Below are 15,790 nucleotides of genomic sequence, written 5' to 3'. Positions count from 1 at the left end.
GCTGAGCCATTAAAAAGCAGCTCTCTTCTATTTCCTTATCCCACCCATCATCTTCCAAACTGACCGACTGAAACTACCTCCTCGGGTCCTTATTCTGTTTCTCTTATTTCCCTCCTTTCTCAAGATCATCAAATAACAACTGTGCAGACACTTAGCCCTGAACTACCTCTGACTTGAAGATTTTTAACCACTTCTAATAAGCCTGAATGTAATCCAAAATAGCTGAGTCTTGTACAGTTCCCCATACCTTCTGAAATACAAACTCTGTTCCCTTGAAATAAATCCATTAACATGAGAAAACATGGAAAGAGTTATTTTCCCAGCAGATACTGAAGTAGAAAATACTTCCCATTTCCACCAGGCTTCATTTGTCTATTAAATGTCTAAAGTCTCCATCTGACTACCTCATGGGTGGCCGACATTTTGGCTTGCCCAGGCAGCAGTGAATAAATAATCGTCTAGGGCTGCATATAGGTAGGTCAATCTGAAACCAACACCTCCTATTTATTTCCATGGAAACTACAACAGATACAGTGAGTGTAGTAACTCTGCTTGACAGAGAAAATTCTCAGCTACAAGATAATATTTGCCAACAGAGCCAGCACCACTAGGACCAGCTATGACAACAGGCTGCATACCATGCTCGTCAAAACCTGCAACAGCAGAGGTGAGCTGCTGTTATCATCACTGCTGAAACACACCACTGCACTCACATCCATTGTTCGGCCTCCATAAAATGTTCAGAAAGCATCAATGAATGCCAATAGGCACGATTGCTTTTTTGGAATGAGAGAATTCAATGGCACGCCTTTGCTTCTCCCATGCTTTCATGTCAGACACCATTTTCTGCTGCCATCTGTCACACAGCAAGAAAATGTAATGGAATATTGTTGGGAAGGTTCAACCTCTACTGCCACACCAACATCCACCTCTGATGTTCTGGGCCAATATAATAAAATAGCAGGCATTACTTTAAAAGCTGCCCTTGTAAAATACATACTATAGAGAGAGCAACAAAAACAAAACTAACGGGATACGTAGCCTTGTTTTTGTGAAACTAATGCATAAGTTTGATCCAATGGCAGGGATTGCAATTCTAAGTGAGTTCTCAAGGTGCTTATCAGAGGTTTACTCTTCCTGTACTTTATTCTTTACAACAGTTGCTTACAAACCTACATACTTCCAAAAGCGATGGTGCAAATAAGGCATGGAGTGATGGTGCAAATAAGTCATGGCTGTGAAGCCATGAAGTATGAAAATCATACCATTATTTGCCATGCCTTAAGTTAGCACTGCAGCTGTGCCCTGGTTTCAGCCCAGGTAGTTCTGATTGCACACTGATGTTTGGTGGTTGTGAGCAATGGGTGCACACTTGGCCACACAAGGGGAAGAGCCACCTCCAAGGGGGAAGGCTGCGTTGTGAGCCATGTCAGGCCATGTATGGCCCATGGATTGGATGTCAGACTCTATTGTTGGACCATCTAGTTTCCCCAGCCTTGGAAACACTGACACTCACACTTCAACATCATGCCTCAGCATCAAACCTTCCTGAATGAACCGCATGATTCTTTGTTCCAGTCTGCCTTCCAAAAATCTCTGCCATGCCCACTAACCTGACTTTTGAGGTATCCTGAGATCCTCTCGTATATTATCCATACTGCTGTAAAGGTATTTTAGTCCAATATGTTTCTTCATTCTCTCTCCTGCCTCTTAAGTCTCAGCTCCAGTGAGTAACTTATTTACATCAATGAAATACAGCAGTCTGTCAGGACCAAGTTCCATGCCAGAACCACAGGCAAAAGCTAGATCCTTCACTTCAGGAGACAGGAACCCACACTCAGAGATCCTGGTTGATATAAGACAGAAAGCAAAAATTTAAGCCCTACTCCAGCATCCGGACATGAGCCCTGAAGATTACAAATATCAGGTACTGACTGTTATTTCTCTTGACAGAAATGTTGTTCAGAAAGAATCCAAAGTCTCTCCTGAATGTTTATTTGTAACTAGCATAAATTCTCTCCCACAGAGCAAGGTTCTGAGAAGTCAGCATTTCTGACCAACCAACCTTTCCCCACAACCTGCCAAAATACACTGCTGGAAAATGCCTCATCAGCTATTCAGAGGACCTCAGGGTAGGCAAAACACTCTCAGTGCCCAGGGAACACATTGCTATGATAGTTAACACACAGAAATAAAGCAAGCCTTCAAACGAAAAACAGAAAAACCCAAACAACCATAGTATCTTAGCACAATGCTAATCCTTTTATTATTATAAAAATCTGTAATTACATATTGTTGCTTAAGGACTCTGTACCTTTGAGAAAGCTTCGAGACTGCACACAGTAAGCCAGCTATGGCAAGAAATCATTTTAATTCCTTAAAATTCAAGGATGGCCACAAGTTGAAGCAGACTTTATCTTTACAGAGGTCATCAAGTTCAAAGACACTGTGAATTCAACATCCAGGCAAACTTCTGTTGTTAAGACAGCTAAGCCTCCAGATATCAGCATTATAAAGTATCTGACACAAACCACACGTCCTATTGTCTCTCCCCGTATTATACTTTAAAGCCCCACCTTCTCTTAAACAGAGATACATATTTTAACACAGTATAATTTCCTCAAGTGACAGATTCACCATCCAAACACAAACTGAGTAGCATAACTCTCACCTCTGGGGTTAAAATTATTTGCTGGTTGCCAAGCTGATTTGTGCAATTACATTCACTGACAGTTATCCCTCTGTTCTCCAACTATTCAACACTTCAGAACCAGGACAGTTTGTAAGAGCTAAACTAACTGAAGCCCACACAGAAGTATCAGGAAGTGCTTCTAGGCAGCTTTGTGGCACGCTGTCACCCACCTCCACACTACCACCCATCTGCTTTTGAACCCTTTCATGTGGCAACAGTCTCATGAAAGCCTTTAACTGCGACTGTTTGTCTGCAGTGCTTAAATGAACACCTGAACTGACTCACTGGGTACCTTTTCTCTGGCCAGCACTACACCCTGGATATCAGCTAAGTGCAAGCACTTAAGAATAAGATGCATTAAATTTCTAGCTAGGAATGTCAAATGAAATTATGAGGATTAACAAACCATACAGTGTGACAGGATTCCAACAAGTGCTATTCATTTACTGAAACTCAGAGCTGAGGAAAAATTATTATCCTATTTTTAGGATCCTTTTCAGCCGTAATAGAGCACTGCTCAGAAAATTAAGTCAGAACATCTCTTTTTAAGGGGAAACAAGTCGACAGAGAGAGAGGAGTTTTTGAATTAAGATCAGTATTATCCATGATGCTGCTTATTCTAATCTTAACTTTCACTCAAAATATTATGTTGGTAGTCAAAAAGATGAGGACAGCACTGGAAAAGAGCCAACTGAGTAGAACTGTACTGAACTAAGCCACTACATGCTAATAATACTTACGGGGTCATTGGAATCCTGATTCCCACTATTCATCTAAGAGATTAAATACCACAACCATTGGCTGTGAAATAATGAAGACTTTTCTCTGATACTTCTTGCTTAACCACAGTCCTCCTGCACTGCTTCCTTTTATGGCTCTTAACTAAGGCCAGAGGAAGTTTAAGTTCCTGTAACTAGAAATAAAGGTAGTTATCAGTGTTTGGTAGCTTGGTTGAGCAATCTGTTAATTCAGACTGGTCATCTCTTAGCATAGGGGAGAAAAACAAACTGCTCAGGCTGGAAACAAGCAAAGCTATTTCGGGACACACATCCTAGGCCAGTGTTCAGTTCCACTGGGATTTGTTCTACAAGAGCTGAACTATAAACTCGGAGCACTGAAAAGAAAAACATCATGCCAGCATGTTTAAGAGTTCTGCATTATAATCAGTTCATTTGAGGATGCTATTTTCAAGAGGAATAATAAACTCAAGATGTAAAGGATTGTTAAAAGGATATTGCTGCAGTTTACTCAGCTATAGGGATGCTTCAGAATACACAGGGAAATAGTGTCCATCTAATTTGTGCACTAAAAGTTATGGAGAAGGAGATTCCACTGCTTGAGAGTGAAAGAGTAGGGAAGATTCTTTGCAGATTACAGGAGCTGTAAATCTGTGATGCTTAATGAATTATATTTGGTAGAACTGGACTCTTATTCCACATCATCTTTAAAATCAAACTTCTCACTCAAAACTGAAGCTAAATAGTGACAGTAAGAAGTCATTTACCATCTAAACTCAGGTTTAACATCTAAGAACAGATGGTAACTGAGCACCACATCAACTTGCCAGCAAAACCAAGGCAAGAAACACGAATAACTTCATATAAACACACAAAAAGAAATGAGACTGAGTCCACATAAAATTACAGGTTCATGTTATGTTTAACTATTTATATTAAAGCCAAAACTGATACCTGGTGGATAACGTTAACAATAAGTTTCAAGAAAGCTTTAGTAGTTACATCTGTTCCATGAAATGAAGGAAGCAATAGCCTTCACAATGAAGAATTTTTTCCTTGTAACCACTCTGTATTTTAAACAAGACAGTGTCTAAATTCAGAGAACTCCTGATGTTTTCACTGCAGAATTAAATGCTGTCATATTTGTGACCAAAGAGTCCAAAGGCGTATTTCAATAGCATTCATTTTCACATTATATGATATGAAGGCAGTCAGTTGCCTCAGATTGTTGCTTGCATCACTGTACCATGGCCTTTAAGCTGGAATCCAAGGAGATCTCACCCTGATCCTCCATGTCTCCATGAAGAAGCTTTCTACACTGTTACATAAACCAATAGATATACAAAGATGAACAGCTCTTCAGTTCTTTTGTTGACTATAAAAGACAGTTTTTCTTTAGCTTAATAGTTGACCTAAACATAACTTTTTCTTCATTTCTTGACTGAATTGTTCCACAATTCATTGCAATGCTTCTTGATATCTCAGTCATCATCTTGCTGATTTCTTTTCTGTCAAAAGAAAGTTCACAGTGTTAGGACAGAGTTATGTGAAGCAAGAGCAGTAATATACCACAAGTATATCCAAGATAAAATGAGTATCAGACAATGACCATGTCTCTAAGCTAATTTTGGAAGGTATAAGAGAATGTTTCCAGTGATAACAGCGCTCTTGCTCATCCCAAACTACCGCATTTTATTTTCAGCAAAGAATAAGATTTGCACCCTCACCCTCAGTTAACTAACTGTTAGAAGTCAGTAGTCAGGATGAAGGCGATCTGCCTTCTCTCCCCACACTTTCTTGTCACTGTTGTTAAAGGAAAAACAGAATTGCATTTTTCCTAATATATTTATCTTGTAACTTCTAAAGAAGTTCTTAGATGCATCAACTTCAGCTATTAAAAAAAAAATCACATTTCCATTTAGACTACATTTGTATTTACATTTCAATAAGAAAAAACCCACAAGGTTCTTGAGAATGATTTGTCAAACTACACTCATTGCTTCCCCTAAAGATAACATTAATTAAATGAAGCAAGATCAAAAAGAAAGCTTGCTCTTCATCAATAAAAGAAAATACACGCACGCATACATAAAATGTATGGGTGGCTTCAATTATGCACATATGTAACCTGTGCTAATTACAAAAACAGTTGCAGGCACTTAAATGTTACCACTTTACAGGGATAGTAAGTCAAAATGTTCTGGTACTTCTTACCAGCTTAAGGAAGTCAATTAATTTGTGAACATCCTCTCCTGTAGACAGGTCCACAAAATCTTTTGGCAGTCGATAACTCAGGTATGGGCTGGGCTGGACAGTAACTTGACTGTTTGTACAACGGAAAACTGGACAGTCCTTCAGCAAAGGATGATGGATAATACAAAAAGTGTCCATGAGTAAAACCAGGAAAATCATTTGAACTCCTCCATTATAGTGTCTGAGTCACCTTGCAGAAGACCTTATTTAGCATTCAATCAAGTAACCTTGCACTTTTTAACAGTTTAATATTTTGTCATGAAAAACTGTACAATTAAAAGCAAGAGTTAAAATGTTACTAACAGTCAAATACGTTCATTTCCTCACTTCAAAGCTTAAAAAAAAATGAAACACTGCAGAAATGTGTTTAATGTTTATATTTATAATGGTGCCATAGCAATGGAGCTATCAGGAAATGACTGTGTGTAAAAGAAAGTTTACACTAATTCCTCTAAGCCCCTGATCATACGTTCTTTCCTTAAATCCACGTTTGCATTATCAAATCTATGATCTAAGCTTTCTGACCAACTGTTGCTGGACTTGAGAGTTGAGAGATACTTCTGAATGTTGTATAGTGGTATTTTTTACCTTCCATTAATATCTCTCAACTCTCAAGTCCAGCAACAGGTTTAACTTAAATATATAATACATTAAATTGAAATTTATATTAAGATACTCTAGAACTGACAAGCAACACAATTGCTAATTGCATGGCAGTGGGTAATTTCATTTTAAAGGAAGCTCAGTAACTTTACAACAGATTCTATTACATGGATGCACTTCAGCATGAAAAGTCATTCTACTTTTCATTCAGGCTTACACCAGAAAAATGATATAAAGCGTTTGGCACTCAGAAAAATAAATCAACAAAACAAAATTCAGGGGCTGCATGCGAAACTGGGACTGGGAACATGCTTTAATATGGGAGAGGTAGCTCCTAGCAGAGGAGCTGGCTGGATTTTTATGAGACTAAGAGAAAATAGTACCGTTTATTTCCCTTTTCGATGTGTTACAAAAATGGTGATAGAACTAAAGCAAAGCTAAAATAAGCTCAATAATGTCACTTTGGTATGGTTACAAAGAGAAGCCCACAGCATCTGACTGGTCATCTCTCAAACAAATAGCAAGTACTTCACAAGATCAAGTAACGCATTACGTTTCTCCCTTCTATCCAGCCACTCAAGAACCCATTTAGATGTGAGGACTCGTCTCAGTCACACAATAACGAAGAAGCTGAAGAACAAATAAAAGATTCTTCCTCTCTCCGAATTAATGGGAAGTTATTTGTTTTCACACAGAGAATGCAGCTTGGAACAGGGATTAAAAAAAAAAGCATTGCTCTGCAAATCCAGTGAGTGCAACCAAAGGACAAAGCGTCCCAGAGAGCATTCAATATCAAAAAGGCACAGAAGTTAAGCTGCTTCTTGCTTCCCACCAAACACATATCTAGAACTTGGGGAGATTATACAACAGATACCAGAAACAACGCAGAACTTCAAGCAAGTAAACAGAAAAGCAACAGATTTTAAAAGAAATTGAAAAGAATGGAAGAAATTTAAAATGCGTTAGAACTGAGTAAAAGCAAGTTTTTCAGGGCATCTTCCCCACAATGAGGTCAAAACTGCAATATCAGCTTGTATGGTTTGAACTACAAATCCCCCTGTAGGTATTTAATACTAGCAGGTGCTACTTACTGAGATAAACTACTGCCAGAAAGATAGATTGATTCTACTCACAAAGAGTTTACATTTCAAGAGCTGAAGACATTCATTTACTTCGGTGGGACCAGCACCATAATTCAGTTATGAAAAAAGAAGGAGCAGAGGCCATAATGCCTTCTGGAATTGCTAGCCAGCTTCCCCAGCAGCAGAGCTGTACCTGTTCTGTTGCTTCCCCTTCACTCTGGTCACCTTTCAGATTTCTCCCAGAGGTCAGTTCATCCCACGTAAACAGCAGTGAGTCTGTTACTTCTCCAAATGGATTAAAATCTATTAACCAAATCTTACCCTGCAACGTAACAACAGAGGAATTAAAACAAGTCACATAGTTTTAAATAAAGCCAGAACACACATGCATTTATACTACATGTTATATATATACTATATGTTACATGCCTGGTCTTTAGAGACAAAAACAGATGTCAGAACTGAAAGCATCATTTCTTACAGTCTGAAAATATTGTAATATACTTTATATTAGGCAAACAGTTTTTTAAAAAGGCTCTGACAATGTTTTTATCATTACTATTATTATTTTAGGCAGAAGATCAGACAGCTCAAATAAACTGAATCCATCTCTACACAGTGTGCAGTTCTATGCAAGGGTGAAACCACAGAAGGCCCCCACGATCCCCAGACAGCATGAACAAGGAAGAGAAAAAAATATAAAGAAATGAAACCCAGGTATTTTGCTTTCTATCAAAAGCCACCCTGCCACTCCTATACTTTCGGCAGCCTAAAAGGATTGCTGTTCTTGTTCTCAGAAGGGATTGTAGAACAATACAGAGCAAGGTCTGAAATATGCTGGTGGAGATCATGAAAGCTGAAAGATGCTGCATAGATATAGATTAAATATATATAGATCATTATTTTTAATATAACCCTTAGTAGTCCTGACTAATTTCTCCTGCCATATTTTTAGCATATTCATATGTCAGATAGTTCTGGTAGTGTGCACAAGAGCGTGTCTACTTTACAACTGAAGAATGTAAGCAGAGAGACTGACACGACTTATTAAAGGTTAACAGAAGTCTGCCAAGGAGCAAGAAAGAATTTGTGTTCCTCGAGCCATCTCAAGATGCCCTGTGCTGAAGCTGTACCTCTTCTTACCCAAGGAAGTGTCATCTAATAAAACAAAAACTTCATAATGACATATAAATGCGGGTGGTACTGAGAACAAGCAGAACACCTGCCACATACAGAAGAAAGCAGATCTACCAAACAGCGAGATGAAGGTTTCTGAAACATCAGTGGGGATGAAAGGATTTACTTTGTTTATCAAAGACCAAATGGAACTGGAAATCACACCCAAGAACCGTGCAGTTACTAAAAAGTTTTGCTTTCATTTGCTCCCTCTCCTTCCTGAATGATCTTCTGTCTTTAAAAGATCCTTCCTATCTTGATGCAAACTTCAGTGTTTCTTTAGCTACTATACTACAGCCATCTGTTTTCTAACACGTAGATTCCTTTGAAGCCTTCAGTCATAGAGTAACATGGAGACTCCCACCCACATCACCTAAGCCACGCTCACAGGCATTTAAGTGCTGCTGAGTAAGAAACAAATAGAAGCCCATACAACGAGAAAGAATAGAAAAGCTAGGGCTAAAAACAGTCTGTCACCATCTATATATACTGAGTCACTAATGCAGGTTGGGGAAGTCCCACCACAGATAAAACCAGTGCTATTTCTTGTAAATGGGAGCTGTGCCAACACAGCAATCTGACCGCATACACACCTACACAGCTCTCCCTCTCCCAGGGGAGCTCAATGGGGTAACAGCTATCCCAAAGCAAGTTTTAAGAAGCCAGTGAACTGTAAGAGCAGTGCTAAAACCGGACTGCTACAAGAGAAGCTAGAAGCTGCAAGGACAACAGATATGAACTATTTCTTACTTGTTTTGGAAGAGTGAAGCAGCACAGACCCGCATGGGTAAACTGCAAAACCTCTGAACCAAAATTGACGCCACTACCACAGACAGTAAAAAGGGGCAAGCTCTGCTATCATTTTCCATCTCTGTTCCTCCCAGAAACACAGTCACAAATTCTCATTATAAGCAAGGTTTTACTTTTGCTAATGGGGACATCTTGTTAGCTCCAAGGCATCAGGAAGAGGAATCTGAAATTCAGATTCATTCTATCACTCTCGAAAAACAAGTTAATGAACCAATTTAATCACAGACAGAAGCAACAGCTGGCAAAGTTCATTCTGCAGTTCAGAGAACCTTTCCTTGCATGTTTACACTCAAGAAAGTATTTTCCTATGAAAGGCTTTCTCAGAGACTCTTCCACACCCCAAACACATGAAACTTCTTCTTAAATAGGAATTCAATACTGTTTTCTTAGGGGAGAGAGGTACATGCTCTTAGTAGATGCTTTTGACTACTGGAAACACCATTTGGTTTCTGTGAGCCCCACAGCAGCATTTCTCCCTGTCTGCAGATAGCGGTACTCCAACTACAACACCTCGAGACCATCTTAAATCTACACTGAGCTCCATTAGTTGCAAACTGATGAAAAGTGGCAAACAAACTAAACGTCCTTATCTCAGGCTTCATTAAAGGGAATGTACATCACTCTGGGTGAGTAACTAAACCGTATTTTCTCAAGATTAAATACTCATTCAAGTCTGACTTTGATTTAAATGTTGTTTGAGGTGATACGCACAGTGTATCTAAAGAGCAGTAGTAAAGCTATTTATCTGCAGTCTTCTGGCATGAGTAATCTCTATCATATGAGAGAACAGAAATGCACAAGCCAGAGAAGCAAGGCTGTTATTATTTGGAGAGGAAAAAAAAAAAAACCATGTTATTACATAACATTTCTTTTTCTCCTCATCTTAGAACAGGAACCGACAGATTTACCATATCATGACAGCTTCATGTTTTGTTTTTCTAAAGCATTAAGCAGCACACTGAAAGGAAATGCTTATGACAAAGACTGTTTAAAGAAAGCTAAAAGATAAAAATGCAAACCAAACTGTTACATTTCCCTAGCTCCAGCTGCACCTGCAAGCACAGTGACAAAGCTCATGAGGCAGATAGATGCTAGTGCTGGTTTGCATGTTAACAAGAAGAGATGTGAATTTGCAGTGGTGGCCTGGAGCTTTGCACTGATCTTCCACAGCACAGTGACTTGTCTTGAACATGGTTACAAGATGTAGAACTTGTAAGAGGTATTACCAGGAGCAACAGCAGAGCTCAATCCCAGGCTCATCAGCTGCCGCACATGAAAAAGCAGATCCAAATGGAAACAGGCTACTGGTCCTCCAACATGACCTCTCCAGGATCAGGTATCCAGATCATCCAGCTTTGAAAACTGTATGACAGCATTTCTGCCTTAAAAGACGGACTGTCTGCCAAACCAGGTGCTAGCTCAGAAGAGCTCAGTGAAGAGAGAGTAAAAGGAAAGGTCAACCACAGAAAAGTTTGCTCTCAAACCAAGGCACTGCCATGCTCCAACTCAATAAGCTGGACCTGTGGCAGACTACTCTGCAGCCTCTCAAGTAACTACAGAACGCATGGAGTGGTTTGCTGTGTTTCACAACCACGGTAAGGAAACAAGCTTCTCCAAGCTGAATATTTTAGAGTTGAAAGAATTTAAAAAATAAGCAGACATTGGACATTTCTCTCACTCTGTAGGTGAGGTTGCCATGCAACCAGCCCGAGGAAGAGCATGGGCTGTGGAAATTAATCAGAATCAGCAACGCTCAATATTCTTTTGCTCCCTATATCTCACATACAAAGGGAGCAATGAATAATACAGTTGCAAACCACAGAAGTCTGTGTGAAAGGAGGAGGATTTGACACAATAAGGATTATCTGGCAGTTTACAAGACTCAAGGGTAGAAGGCACTGAGAGTTATCTACAAACAGATGTATTTTATCCTGACAGACGAAGAAACACTGTTCATATGAGATCACAGGGGCTGAAGCCTCTTACTTAAATAAACTGTCTTTGCGCTTCAGCTGTGAGGCAGAGTACCCAAAAGCAGGACCTGGTTAGATGCTGAAGCACTGCTTCTTGTTTTGTCTGACAGCATCCTCAAGTCCAACAAATGGAGTCCAGGCAGGTTAGTTTCACATGCCATTCAGCATGGCTGCTTTTAGCCTGTAGCCTGATTTTATGTACTTACAGTGAAAGCTGTGCTGAGTAACAATACAGTAACTTTCCACATCATATGTTTCTGTTTCACAAAGTATGGCATGATTTACTATTACACAATTACAAAATACTTCAGCAGAATTCAAAGTTTGTATAAGGACCTACTACAAATACTCCTAACTCAGTTGACACTAGGAGAAGTGAAGGTGGCCAGCATTTCAAGTCAGGATAGGTTGTTTCTCCCCATTCTGTCACTATCTGGATGTTCAGTGTTCCGACTTGCTGAGCACTCAGAACCACAGCTGGAACAATTGGAACAGAAAAAAAATAGCTTCCATCTGCTTCAAATTGGGAATACAACAATCATATACTCTTTTGATGATCACTCCTTTGTATCCTGGATTAAGAGTTATTTTTCAACTTCTGAAGAATGCTCTGAAGAAATGAACTTTGATGGGTTGGGATGCTATAAGCATGATTTTTTCAAACAAAACTGCTAAGAATCTACTGAATTTCTTTTAGCGAGCGAAACATCACCCTCTTCATTTTCTGAAATATCCTACTAATTCTGGCTGAGCATTCAGATACATTTCTGCCTAAAGCATCTACAGTAGGCACTAAATAGAGTGAGCAGTGCTTCACTTAAACTATTTATCATGGAATCCTTAGAGCTGGAAGGAACCTTTAAAGGCCATCTAGTCCAACTCCCTCAGGCCACTTTGCAGCTTTCTCTTCTCCAGGCTGAACAGCCCCCCAGCTCTCTCACCCTGTACTCATAAGAGAGGTGTTCCATCCCTTGGATCATGTTTGTGGCCCTCCTCTGGATGCACTCCAACAGCTCCATGTCTCTCCTGTACTGAGGACTCCCCATCTGGACGCAGTACCCCAGGTAAGGCCACACTAGCACAGAGCAGAGGGGCAGGATCATCTCCCTTGCCCTGCTGGCCATGCTTCTTTTGATGCAGCCCAGGATGCAGTTGGCTTTCTGGTCTGCAAGGGCACATTGCTGGCTCATGTCCAGCTTCCTATCCACCAGTACCTCCAAGTCCTTTTCAGCAGGGCTATGCTCAATCCTTTCATCCCTCAGTTTGTATTGGTAGTGATGGTTGCCCCAACCCTTGTGCAAAATCTTGCATTTGTATGTGTTGAACCTCACAAGGTTCTCCTGGAACCACTGCTCAAGCCTGTCAATGTCCCTCTGAATGGCATCTCATCTGGTGATACTGTACAATATTAAGTATCCATCCTAAAAAAAGACATCTAAATTGCCTTCAATAGAATGCAATTCAGAGAATCATGGAATGCCTTGAGTTAGAAGCGTCCCTAAAAATCATCTAGTTCCAAGCCCAGCTGCAGACAGGGTTGCCACCTACCAACTCAGGCTGCTAAGGGCTCCATCCAACCCAACCTTAAACACCTCCAGGGATGGGCATCCCTTAACTTCTCTGGGCAGCAGTGCCAGAGCCTCACCACCCTTTGAGTGAAGAATATCTTCCTACCATTTGACTTCTGGTTTAAAGACATTCCTCCCTGTTCTATCACTAGCAGACTGTTTGTAAAGTCAGTCTCCCTTCTGTTTCTAAGCTCCTTCCAATCACTGGAAGGCTACTAAGAGGTCTCTCCAGAGCTACCTATTCTCCAGGCTGTACAAGCCCATCTCTCTCATAGGAGAGATCCATCTTTCTTCATAGGAGAGGTGTTCCAGCCCTCTGATCATCTTCATGGCCCTCCTCTGGACACAAATTCAGACACAGCTGTAGCCGAAGCCAAAGGTATGTGCTTGAAAACAGACTACTTGTCTGGAATAAGATATTTACTAAATAATTACATCACTGGCAAAGACATACAAGCCTAAGTCTATCACTTTCCTCCCATTGACAGCATCAAACAATGAAAAGGAATTCAGGAACAGCATGATAAAACCAGATAGCTTTTTTTTTTTTCCTGCCAGGATCACTTCTAGGAAGATGAAGCTATTCTTTGATTCCTCTCTCTGGGGTTTCAGGTGTAGCTTCCACAGAAGAAACAATTAATTGCTAAGGAAATAAACTGTTTTTCACTTACCCTGCTGTCTCGGTACACATCAAAAACAACTGAAAAAGAGAGAAAAAAAAAGTTAACCTTGAAAGACACAATTTCACAGATGATGTCTAGAACTCTCCTGGAGAAGAGAAGGCAGCAGAGAGACCTTGTTACGGCCTTTCAATATGTTAAGGGAGATTATAAACAGGAGGGAAATCAACTTTTTACACGGACAGATAATGAAAAGACAAGGGGGAATGGTTTTAAATGAAAGGAGATTCAGATCAGATGTCAGAAGGAAGTTTTTCTTTGAGGGGACGTTGAGGTGCTGGAACAGATTGCCCAGAGATGTGGATACCCTGTCCTTGGGGGTGGTTCAGGACAGGTTGGATGGGGACCTGGGCAACCCAATCTAGTACTTGATCTATCTATCAGTTGGCAATCCGGCCTGTGGCAGGGAGGTTGGAACACGATCATCTGTGAGGTCAGTTCCAACCCAAGCCATCCTATGATTCTAAATAGATACTTGTGTACACTACACGATTGGCAAAGTCAATACATCTCAAGAACTGCAAGCCAGAATTAGGTTAATCTCTAAAAGGAAGTTGAAAAATTTCAAGAACTATTGTTAATACAATGATAGAGTGTCTGCTGGGCTTTTTCATTTAATTTTGGCTTGCTTTGTTCATTTTTCCTCTCAATGGAGATCATAAGATAAACTCTTAGCATAGAGAAAAGCTTATCACCTACAGTACTGCTGTTTGTTTTACAGCAGAACTGAGACATTTCACAGAAGGATAGGCCTCCACTGTGCTAGACATCACACAAACATTTATTGAGAGAAAGATTCTGCTTCAAAACGATTAGGACTTCAACAGATAACAAGACAAACAGGTTGCAGGAACAAAGGGGTCAGTGGGAATAATGAGGATGAGGCACTGAAAGGGCAATGTTTAAAGTAACACAGAGCAGACACTGCGCTCCTACTGGTTATCAACAGCTCTTTCAAAGAATCTCGGCTACTCAGTGATTTAAGTCAAGCTGCCTTGCGTAGTTACATCATTACCACACCCATTGGTTAAGTATATATCTCTGGACACGCTTCAATCTATTTGCTTCTGCTCTGTATAGTTAAGCAAACTTTTGACTTGTCTTTCTATCCAACTAAGGAAAAATCTACAGATAAGCATTCAAGCACGACCACACACACAAACTGTACCAGTTCAGCAGAGGAAAAGAAAAGCCAGAATTAGAAAAAACTCAGACAAATGCTGTATTGTCACTTCCTTCACAAATGAGGAAGGGAATATTTCAGCTAACTAAGAGATATCCCGATTCACATCAGATAAACTAAACTCAGGATATGACTGAAGAACACTTGAGACCCAGCAGCTCCTCAGGAAGCTGCCTGTCAGTAGCAGAGAAGTTGATAGATGGTGTCCATGCATGTAAAGCTACTCTGCAGCTTAACCTCATGCTCTGTGCAAAGTTGGCTGCACTAAGGCAAAACTCAGGGCCAAAACCAGTCACACCATTGTTTTTGACCATAAGGCCTAAAAATCTTCTTGCACAAGCTCAGTTACGTCAATTTAAAATGATGCTCTAGAATTAAGTGCTGTGATTTCCTCAGTAAAACAAGCCCTCAGTGGCTAAGTCACCAATGCCAGGATAAACAGAGCAGCCCCAGATTTCTTCCACAGCTGTTCAACTGAACTCGTTGCTTGTACTGTGCACAACAGAAAACCTTTTCATCTGAGTGCCATTATAAAACAATGCCTGCAAGCCTATGGCAGCAGTGATCATTAATCACTGAGGCTGAGTGGGATTTACAACCCCATTAAGACTGATTGCATATTGGTGACTAATTGGTGACTGATAAACAGCAAACAGAGAGGAAAACTTGCACTGATCCTTCTTTGGGGACCACCTTAGAAGTGAGCTGCGTGCCAGTGAGACTGGAGTAAAACTTCACCTGCAATTGCTCAGAACTGAGGGCAAGCGAAGGTGTGGCTCTGTGGCAAGCATCAATACATCTGGAGGACTGTTTTCATTGGGCTCCTATGAAAGGATTTTAGAAGGTTCTAACACCCTTTTAAATTATTTAGAATGCATTTGCCCATCTGTTATCTTACTGCTCCAACTCTGCAGTGCTTCAGCTGCTCTGACTCAATTCTTCCATCTGGAGATACTAACAGACCAACTGGAAAAAGCAGAGCAAACAGCACTGAAAGCCCCAGCTGAAGCAAGGAGTCAGGGAAAGAGCTACA

The 15,790-nt window shown here is 40.3% G+C and overlaps 1 protein-coding gene across 1 annotated transcript in view; it reads right to left on the bottom strand.

Moving 5' to 3' along the window:
- Positions 1–2,238: 2,238 nt before the first annotated feature.
- The window catches only part of CDC123 (cell division cycle 123), a 33,694-nt gene continuing 20,142 nt past the window's right edge, over positions 2,239–15,790 (bottom strand). The window contains exons 10-13 of the mRNA XM_015870198.2: positions 13,566–13,594; positions 7,561–7,689; positions 5,644–5,781; positions 2,239–4,937 (exon numbers count right to left, since the gene is read on the bottom strand). Coding sequence (XP_015725684.1) covers positions 4,911–4,937; positions 5,644–5,781; positions 7,561–7,689; positions 13,566–13,594 — 323 coding nt within the window. The 3' untranslated portion in view covers positions 2,239–4,910. The remainder of the gene's footprint in view (positions 4,938–5,643; positions 5,782–7,560; positions 7,690–13,565; positions 13,595–15,790) is intronic.

This window comes from Coturnix japonica, chromosome 1 (assembly GCF_001577835.2).
Source record: "Coturnix japonica isolate 7356 chromosome 1, Coturnix japonica 2.1, whole genome shotgun sequence".
NCBI lineage: Eukaryota > Metazoa > Chordata > Aves > Galliformes > Phasianidae > Coturnix > Coturnix japonica.
The sequence above is the reverse complement of the archived record's forward strand: the minus strand, read 5'-3'. Positions and strand labels throughout refer to the sequence as shown.